Below are 10,884 nucleotides of genomic sequence, written 5' to 3'. Positions count from 1 at the left end.
GGATTAGGAATAAATAGGATGATTTGTTGATGGGAATAAAAAAGGGGCCCAAATAGAATCTTAATGTCATTAACGTTGAGCTGGCGCACTGTCATCCCATTGGGTGGTCCAAAATAGGCCGCCTCACCGCCCTTTCTAGCCCGGCCCCCACCATGCTGTTCCAATAATATATTTTAAATAAATTATGAGTTAATTAAATTATTTCTCAAACTTTTTCCCAAATTATATATATAAAAAAGTTACATCAAGAAGAGGAGAAGGGTGTACCAAAAAGGGGGAGTGATGCATGTGAAAAAGGGATTTTTTTTAAAAAAGAAAAAATAAAATAAAATAAAAAATTAGAAATTACGATAAAAACAAAATATGTATTTAGATTTTTATAATTCATACTATTTTCTGCAATGCTACACAGCAAAGGTGGTAAAGATTTTTTATCATATTTATATTATTCTGTTATTATAAATTAAGAAGATGTGTAAATTGTTACCTATTTTTATTTGAAATCATAAAATAGTATGAAAATCTAAAAAATCTATTCGTAAACAGTACTTTAATTTTTTAAATTTCTAATAAAAATCAGATAAACAATAAAGAATTTTTACATATAGCAAATAAAAAATTCATATTTGTATACTATAACAAAGTTTGCATTACTGCGCTCCATAGCAAACATAGAAATTGTATAATTCGTTATACATATACAGTTGAAGTAAATTATATAAAATGAAGTGTATAAAATCAGAAAGAGAAAGACACTTGATCAGATAACCAATTAATAGTATGCATCTGCATAAATGAGATGTGATCTTGGTCTTCAAGCCTACATTATTAAGACGTTTCTATCATAAAATAATGATGAGCTGGTAGTTGTATGAAGTTAATGAGGAGGTATCATCGTTATTTCAATCAGAAATTTGATAAATTGTATATGATCTATGAGAAGCTTTTCGAATCTAAAAGTTAAAAGTTTATAAATTATTGTAACGATCTCAAAGTAAATTCATATATCACTCCACTAGATTGATTCACCTCTGTACTCAATAGCTATTCAAAATCTAAATACAAATACAGAGTATATTTTATGTTAATATTAAATTTTATTTAATTGTTAGTATTTGTAACAAATTTTAAAGCGACAGAAAAAAAATTACAATTTCAATAAAATAAGTAGAAACATCAATTTATTGATCAAGATGATTGTTAATACAATTTTTTTGATTTTTCTCTCTTAAGATTTATTTATGAGCGTATTTCTCGAACTAAGATGATTTATATTTGACCTCTCTATATGAATAATTCATCAATTTGCGGATTACTCATCATCTTGATCTATTTATGGAATTTTTGAGATGTCTTTTAAGGGAATTTAGTATCCTTTATATAGGCGTAAATTAGGGTTTAAAATTGAATGGCCTTCAAGAATCCTAATTTAAATTGAACACAATTTGTATAGTCTCAACTCGAAGTGAATGCATTTTGTAGAGTCCCGCAAAATTTTAATGTCGTATTAATTAAAAGATCTTAATACTTAACTTTGTTCCATTTTACACGATATTCCTTTTTCCTCAAGTTTATCCAAAAAATAAATACACATTCATATAGTCATTAACTTTTTTTGAAAAAATGCATAAATATCCCTTCAACCTATGTCCAAAATCCCAGAGACACACTTATAAAATACTAAGGTCCTATTATCCCTTTGAACTTATTTTATAAGTAATTTTCTACCCATTTTCGGCCTACGTGGCACTAGCTTGAAAAAAAAGTCAACCGGCATTGGGCCCACAAGATAGTGTCACGTAGGCCAAAAAGGATAGAAAATTATTAATAAAATAAGTTTAGGGGGGTAATAGGGTCTTATTATAATATAAGTGTGTCTCTGAAATTTCGGGCAAAGGTTGAGGGAGTACTTGTGCATTATCCCACTTTTTTTTATATGCTTTTCTAGCCATAAAAAATATCTAAGTGTTATTATAGTATAGGAAAAATTATGCGACTAAGCAAAAATGTATTAATTAATTATTTAACATATAGTTTTGAAGAAATTACTATTCGCCACTAAAATATAATCATATTTGCATGAGCCACGTCTTTATATAATTCGATTTCTAATCGTATAAATCTAATTTGCCTAATTTGATTTTTAATTGTATAAATTAAAATTTAAATATGATTACCCTAATTTGTATATAATTATCATGTTGATGCATTTGAGTTGAAGCGAATTATGCAAACGATAATACTTATAGTAAATGAAACTATAGTTATAGAGCGTAACAAAGCAAACGGTAGATATGAGACTTAGGCCTTGTTTGTTTGCACTTAACAAAGGTCTGAATTTTAATAATTCAAATTCAGCCTATTAAATACGTTTGATTTTTAGGCCCTAATCTGAATCATTCAGATTCAGTTCATTAAGTTCATTTCTTTTAATTTTTAAAAAAACTCTTAATGGGTCTGGAGAGGTCTGAACGAATTAGATTTGTAGGAGACTCTGAACAACATTCATACTCATTAGATAAGTTATCAAATAATAAATCATAGCTTCTCTACTTTGGGCGTGCAATTTCTTTCTCTCTTTTCTTAATCAAACACCATTTTCCCCCAACTGATAAGTTTTCATAAATTCTTTCAAGTATTTTTTTTATATTAATAATTTTCTTATATTGATGTGTGTCAAGAACACTGGTTTCAATAATATTTTTGATGTATTGTTGTTTATCAAGGATACTCCAAATCATGATTATTAAAACTTTTTTTAAAAAAAAATTAAAAGTGATATATTTTGTTGAAATGAAAATTTTATAATATTTTATTAACGTAATGTTCAATTTCACTTTTACATTCAGATATTGAAGACAAACAACATTAATTATTTAGCGTTCAGATTTAGAGACCACATCTTAATATATTCAGATGTGTATTAACATCAAAAGACTTATATCTTAATGCAAATTTTAATATTTAGATGTGTATTCAGATTCATACCTCTTAATCTTAGTAGAAACAAATGAGGCTTATTAAGCCTTAAATTTAAGGGCAAATGATAAAAATCACATATTTTTAAGGCAAAATTACCATTTGTCCCTTATAAGTTTATAATTACAGATTTCCCTCAAACTAATAAAATAATATAAGCACTGATAAATTAATCTTATGTGCGAGATACATTAGTCGTTAAGATACATTACATTTGATACATGATACACTAATTTGATGTACATTTTATACATGATACACTAATCTGATGCGCGAGATACATTAATTTCATACGCTGATACATTAATTTGATGCATGAAAATGAGGGATTTTAGGGATATGTAAAACTAATAGGGCATAATGGTAATAAGAGAACTTAAAAGTGTAATTTCTGTCATTTTTTCTAAATTTAATATCTCTTTGTTATTTATGGTAATATACCAGAGAGTGCTCTCTTATAAAATTGTAAGAGGGCCCTTTTCATTTGGGCCTAACATTAAAGGGCTTTTATTTGGGCCTTCCAAAAAACAATTATTGGAATATAGGCGGGAAAGAGAGCCGTTGCCCCAAAATCATCAAATTCTGGCGCCAAAATCTAAATTTTTTTATTAGATTTGATCTGCCCATTTTGCCCGAAATTCTACGGGTATCCCTAAAAAAAAAAAAAAAAAAATCACTCAATATTCTTTATATTATATATTTATTATTATATAATGTGTAGAATATAATTAGGTTTTTTTCCCACCGTCTTCTGTTTATAAAATCTGCCCTTTATTTTGCCGCCTTCTCTTCTTTTTCCCTTATTCAAAGTCTTCCTATTTGGAAAAAACAAACAAACAAGAAAGGCCCTTTTAATTCATTCAAGTTCACAAAGTTCATATTTTTTTTTGGTTATCAATGGGGTTTTCGAAGAAACATCAATTAGTGGATGGAAGCAAAGAAGAAAACAAAATGTGGGTAATTGCTGGAATAGCATTTAGGCCTAATAAACTGAAATCTATATCCACAAAGCCAAACAGAGGAGGAGAAGAAGAAGCAGAAGAAGAAGAGGGTTCAAAAACTCCGACAACAAGAGATTCAAGGATACCGGAAAAGCTACCATGTCCACCGGCTCCGGCGAAACGCCGACCAGTATCAACATGTCATTATAATGGTGCTAGAGAGTTCTTTAATCCACCAGATCTTGAATCAGTATTTATTATTCGACATGTGTAGAGGGAAAAGTATTAAACAAGAGTTAGCACAGGGCCAAAAATAAATAAATAGAGGCCCCTTTTGCTCTTGTTCTGTTTTTTCTTCTTCTTCTTCTTCTTCTTAACTTATATTAGGTTTTTCAGATTTAGATAATGATTAATGTAATATACAGAATAGTCAGTAGATTAAGCTAGTTTAGTTCAGTTTCTATCTATAAATCTATGAAAATTCTCAGTATTATCGTCTTCTATTTGCTCTGATTTTTCCTTTTTATTTGAGTTATTATGTGTATATTTTGCTTTATAAATTTTGTGTGATATTAAATAATATATCACATAAATTAGAACAGAAGAATCGATATGGTGTCAGTCGATTAGCTACTGTAGTTCAATTTCTATGTATCTATAAAACTAAGAAAAATTTTAAGTAGTTTATAGCCTTTTGTTTTGCTCTTGCTCTGCTTCTTTCTTGGTTAATAGTAATGTAATTTTTAAGCTAGATTACATTTGTTAGATATTTTAAATAAAAAATTATACAAAAAGTATTATAAATTATATTAAATTTTTGTATATTAATATAATGAAAATATATATCGTAAAAATTTTAATAAGAATTTTATAACTTAACTTCATAAAAAAGAGTTATGATAATTAAAAGTAAACGTAATATAGATGAAACTCTAGTCCTTGGATATGATTTCTGCAACTGTGCTACACTTGTTTTACTTAATGAAGCACGAAAATCAGAGCTCTTTATGGTGTAATATTTTTCTACTTTTATGGTGTATATTTTTTTAAAATCCGATTTATATATATATATATAAACAAAAAATATTTTTAAATACCTTATATACAATAATTTTTTTTATTAATAAATTTACGTGAACCCCTCGATATCCTCTCGATCTTGCCCCTACCCGTCACGGCACCCTACTGAACCTGAAACCTGTATTTGGCAAATCCAATTTCTCCTCACTGTTGATTAAAAGACAAAAAGATGGGTACTGTTTGAGAATCCTATGTGGGGTTGCTAAATTTTTTAGTACAAATTTCAATTCATTGCTGTTGATAGAGAAATTAAATTTTGCCTTTGGTTTGATTAATATTGCATTTCTAATATATATAATAATCCGAAGAGTCTTTAAGGATTAAATTTTGGATATGTTATTACTTAATTCCAAACTATATTCCCTTTATTTTTTTTAAAAACAAATTATCCATTCTACATTAAAAATTTGCTGGTCAAACTAATAATTTAGATTCATTTTTTAAAAAAAGATTTCATTCTAAAAATTTTGTAATATATTATCTAGGTTTTAATTTGACTACGAATATTCTCATTATAATTTTTCTAAGAAAAGATTCTTAATTTTTATTAAAATTTTCCTAGGGATCAGCGTAGTTTTGAAAATAAAAAAATATGAAAAATACAATCAACAAAGTTCCACTAATTAATTAATTAAAAAAAGGTAGTTCCATCAATTAAAAGGCAAAAAAATCCCATTAATTAAAATGGAGAATTGAATTCAACATATATTTCATTGGATTCTTTAAAGTTTAATCCTTTTGGATAAAGGGAAATGCAATTTTTCCCCCCTATTGTTACCTTATCGGAAACAGCACATTGCAGATGCAGCCGTAAGATTCCACATTTGATTTTTTTCAGACACAAGTTAAAAGAAATCATAAATTAAAAAAAAAAAATTTATTTATAGTTTAAAAAATCTTAAAAATTTATAGACAAATTTGAATACTTCAAAAAAGTACTACTTACAAGGATAATATTGGATAAATTTAATTAATAATTTTTTAATTTAATAAGATGAAGATATTACAGTTATCTTAATCTTCTTAATTAATACTCCATACCTATTCATTTTTGAGTTTTACAATGTTCATATTAAGTTATAAGAAATTATATTAAATAAAGTAAATCATGTGTGAATATAAAATATCAAAAATAATCTTTTTTTTTTCTTAATGTACTAAAAGTAACAAATATAAGTGATAATATAGTTTAGTACAATAAACAAGTGGAAGTGAATGAAAGAAGTTATATAAATCTTTTTTAATTTTCTTTTACTATAATCAATATTTATATTAAAGCATATAAAATTTGAATTGGACTGATAAAGCACGTATTAAAGGTATCAAAAAAGGTTATCGTCAAAATACAAGACTTTATAATAAAAATGACTATATATATATCGTTAAAATTAAAATTCAAAATTTTTAATCATTTAAAATAGTAAAGTATTTCGATGAATTACTCCAACTTAAAAGTAAATTGCAAAGTTACTTTTACTATTTTGATTGAGTGAAGTGATAGTAACAAAATGAGATGAGTGATTCATACGAATACTCCTATAATTAAATCAAATTATTATGGTTACAATAAATGCTCAATTATTGTGTTTAGACATTTAATATTAAGGTTTTCTATCTCACTCCAATAATGCCTATACGTACTCCAAACACTTATCTTTCATGGCCCAATATCTTCTACTCCGTGCATCATAATTTATTTATCGAGATAGGGAGTTCAAAAAATAAAGTAAAATTAAGTTAGTGTTTGGTCATAGATTTTCAAATATTTTTGTCAAATATTATTTGAGTGAAAATTTGGTGAAATTTCACCATGTGTTTGACTATAGGATTTGAAAAATATATTTCATATTTTTAGAAAATTATGATTCATACCTATAAGTTTTAAAAACTATCAAAACTAACTATAGATTTGTATTACAAGTCAAATTGGATGTTCGTTACAACAATAACAAATGGTGTCTATGACACTAGAACAATGTGATAATTTGAAATGAGTGCAACAAACATCATTCCATACATCGTGAAGTATACAAAACACGTGACTTTGTTACCTTGAGCCAATTTTTCATCATTTTCATCAACAATCAAATTATTATTTAATATTCAGTAAATATTTCATCACTATTTTGGTGTTCCACGTAAAAAATTATGTAATATAACGCAAACAACTACTATAGAGAGTGTTTTTTTGAAAAGATACAAGTTTGGGATAAAAATTTAATTTTCAAAAGATCTCAAATAATGAGATTTGACCCAAATATTAGAAAAAACTTGTATTTGAGAATTTGGAATATATTCCAAATATATTTGTCAAATAATGGCAAATTGTATGAACAAACACTAATTGCCAAGTTTTTTCCAAATATTATGGCCAAACGGGTCCTAAATTTATGGTTCTAAATTTAAATATGTGTAAGTGCATTAAAATAATTTTTAATTTTATAACTTTAAACAAATCATATGAGATATTAAAGTCATTATTTATTCATCAAGATATGAAATTTAAAACATAAATAAAATAAAAATATGTACAAGCATATTAAATATTTTTTAATTTTATAACTTTAAACAAATGATATCAAACATTAAATTTTACAATGTTAGTTCGATTAGAAAGGACGTATTTTTGAATCGAGAGAGAGAGTTGAGTGTGTTTGGCTTATGTGAGTCAAAATTTGATATACAGTTTTTCAATTTTAAACTTGTTTTATTAACCTTTTAAAAAATTTATTAAATTTTTTCTACTCTTTTGATTCCGAACTTTTCTTTAAAAAAGTATAGTTATCTGAGTAAATTTGAAATAACTATACATATAATACTTAGTAAGGAACATCATATCATATAAATCCTATAACCTATGGAGAAAATAATGTAATTTGGTTGGATTATAACTACTATTAAGGGGTCGATTTCAAAGAGTTTATGTATTTAAAATTGAAAGTGAAACCTCTTCTAAAGTAATAAAAAGAAATCAATAATCTGTATTCTTCTCTTGTAATAAATATAATAAATGTAAACGTACGTTCTAGAAACTGTTAACTTACTCTATATTTGTAGATTTAGTTCCTGTTCTTTTATTTTCTTATTAGTACTACTCTAGCATGCATACTCTATTAGGTATTAAAAATTAATGAGTTCAAGTAAGATTTTCAGAGAGACAGTTCTAACAAGTACATTAATTAATTAATGAGCATATATATATGTATATTGGATAAAGGAGAAGAGGAATCCAATGAAATATATGCATGGAAAAATGTGAAAGAAATAATAGAAAAACATGGCCCCTACAAGGAATCCTATGGAACTTAATTAGTTAGTTCATATCCTTTGATTTTGAATTCATGAATATACTTCCTCCGTTACATATTATAAGTCACTTTTATTTCTTTATAATTATATTAAGAAATAAGGTAAATTTTAGTCCTATGTTGATTATAAATTTTCAAGGTTAGTCGAAGTAAATATATTTTGAAAATTAATTAATTAATTTGTAATAAATTTTAACCATAAAATAAAATATGAAGAAACATAAATTTTATTGATTAAGACAGCCGGTATAATTCTATTGATCCCATGATTCTACTCTCCTAGAATTTATCCATGATTCGAGGGCAATTAGTGGCGTATTTCTCGAACTAGGATGATTTAGATTTTGACATCTCTATATGAATAATCCATCAATTTGTGGAGTATTCGAGATTTTGATGTCTTTATGAAATTTTTGAGATGTTTTTAAAAATATTTTAGTATTCTTTATATAGACATAAATTAGGATTTAGTGTTGAATAGCCTTCAAAAATACTAATTTAAGTTCACCACAATTTGTAGAGTCCCAACTCAAAATTGAACACGTCTTGTCACAAAATTTTAGTAATCAAAAAGGATGTAATGGGCAGAATGTGATATTTATACATAAATTTTAAAAACTGACATACAGGTCCAACTATTTTTAAAAATGATTACTTATAATATGAGAAATAGTATAAACTAATATCTCAATTGGTTTAGAAAAATATGACCTATTTTTTTTTATTGAAAAAAAACAGTTTTTCTTTTCTTTTTAGCACCACTTCAATTTCAATTTTTCTCATAATTTTTATTTCTTTCACATGATTGTTTAAAACTATAAGATTCAAATGAATTTCATTACATTTAACATAATATTTAAGTTAAGATTATAAAATTGAAAAATCTTTTTTATGAGTGTAAAATAATACTCTCTATATTTCAATTTATGTGGTACAAATTGAATTTCAAAAGTCAAATGATTTTTCAATTTGATCGTGAATTTAAATATGAAATCTTCAAAAAAGAATTATTATAAGTCATAATAAATGACAACTAAAAATATTTTTAAAAAGTTTGATTACTATCTGTAAATTTTATAAATGCCAAATAAAGTGAGATAGGATGAAATATATAGTTATGACAAAGTATTACAAAATTACATAAAGAGTAATGTTTATAAATAAACAAATTACGCCATACTATTAGTGACGTAGTATATTTGATTAGCTTTTCTATTTGGTATCCATTTTCAACATTGCTATTACTTAGTTCACGTTAGAAGAAAATATCTGTTCGTACTTAAGGTTTTAAGAAATACATAGAGATTTTTTAGTACACACAATGAATATATATTATTTTACTTGAAATACTTTTCTAAGAAGAAATTCCAAACTCAAATTCTTTATTAAAAAATTGAAATAATGAATAATGTTAAAAGAAGAAACACTTCATTTTATTTTGCTCTGCCCGAACTGCCCGGTTGATAATTCGACTGGCGGGAACCTTAAAAGGAATATTTTGAACTCGCGCCTACAATGAGCCCGCAAAAGGCGGTGCTACACTACAACTCTATTATTTTTCCTTTTAACGTACCTTTTTTTTTTTATATATAATAATAATTTATATGATATCGCTCGACTTAAAAATAAAATAGACAATTTGTGTCAAGTTAAATTAATAAGCGAAATTATAAAAAAATCATATTTTATATTTGTATGAATTAATTTTGTCACCCTAAAGCCTAAACAACATTCTTTTTTAAAATTTTTTTAATGATCAGTCAAAAATACAGAAACAAGTCCACAATTCTCGTACACGTGTAGGCAATTTCCAAAAAGGATCATACAACAAGTATATATTAAGGAACTGATGAAATAATTCCTCATACAATAGACACATATTATGATCATTGGACATATCGCGTGCAACTGAAAATGATAAAAAGTATGAGAAAATGTTTTTCAATTTTCTCATGTTTGGTTAGGACAAAAGTTTTGAAAAATGTTTTCTAAATCAACTCATTTTTCTCAAAATTAAGGAAAATGACTTTCCTTAAAAATTAAGGAAACATCTTCCAAAGCTCTCCTCCAATTTTAAATTACATTTTTTTTTGGAAAAATATAAATTTTTAAAAAAATATTTTCAATTTCAAAATTTTATTTTTTCACCGATCTCTTACCACCCTCCCCTCTACCCCTGCCCCCAACACCACCCCCTCCCCAAAAAATTAATTTTACTTTTTAAAAATATTTTCAACTCCAAATTTTTATTTTTAAGCTCCTACCTCCCCCGCGGACTAGCCCCCTACCCACCCCAAAAAATTAACTTTATTTTTTAAAAATACCATCAACTTCAAATTTTTATTTTTTCATTCCTACCTCCTCCCTCTGCCCCCCCCCCCCCACCACCACTACCCCCCACCCCTTATCACCACCACTCAAAAAAAAATATTTTTAAAAAATATTTTCAATTTCATAAATTATTTTGTATTCTAGTAAAAATAAAAAATATTCCTCAAAAATATTTTTCATTCATAAATCAAACACTAAAAGTCATTTCCGAAAAATATTTTCTACTCAACAACCAAACATGAGAA

The 10,884-nt window shown here is 26.2% G+C and overlaps 1 protein-coding gene across 1 annotated transcript; it reads left to right on the top strand.

Moving 5' to 3' along the window:
- Nucleotides 1-3,703: 3,703 nt before the first annotated feature.
- On the top strand, nucleotides 3,704-4,421 carry LOC101259901 (cyclin-dependent protein kinase inhibitor SMR6). Its single transcript, XM_004232279.5, has one exon. The coding sequence runs from the start codon at nucleotides 3,877-3,879 to the stop codon at nucleotides 4,192-4,194; it is 318 nt and encodes a 105-aa protein (XP_004232327.1). The 5' UTR covers nucleotides 3,704-3,876; the 3' UTR covers nucleotides 4,195-4,421.
- The last annotated feature ends 6,463 nt before the right edge of the window (nucleotides 4,422-10,884 follow it).

This window comes from Solanum lycopersicum, chromosome 2, assembly GCF_036512215.1.
Source record: "Solanum lycopersicum chromosome 2, SLM_r2.1".
NCBI lineage: Eukaryota > Viridiplantae > Streptophyta > Magnoliopsida > Solanales > Solanaceae > Solanum > Solanum lycopersicum.
The sequence above is the reverse complement of the archived record's forward strand: the minus strand, read 5'-3'. Positions and strand labels throughout refer to the sequence as shown.

Excerpts from the sequence above, each read along its gene's own strand:
- LOC101259901 (XM_004232279.5), top strand. The coding sequence starts at position 3,877 with ATGGGGTTTTCGAAGAAACATCAATTAGTGGATGGAAGCAAAGAAGAA.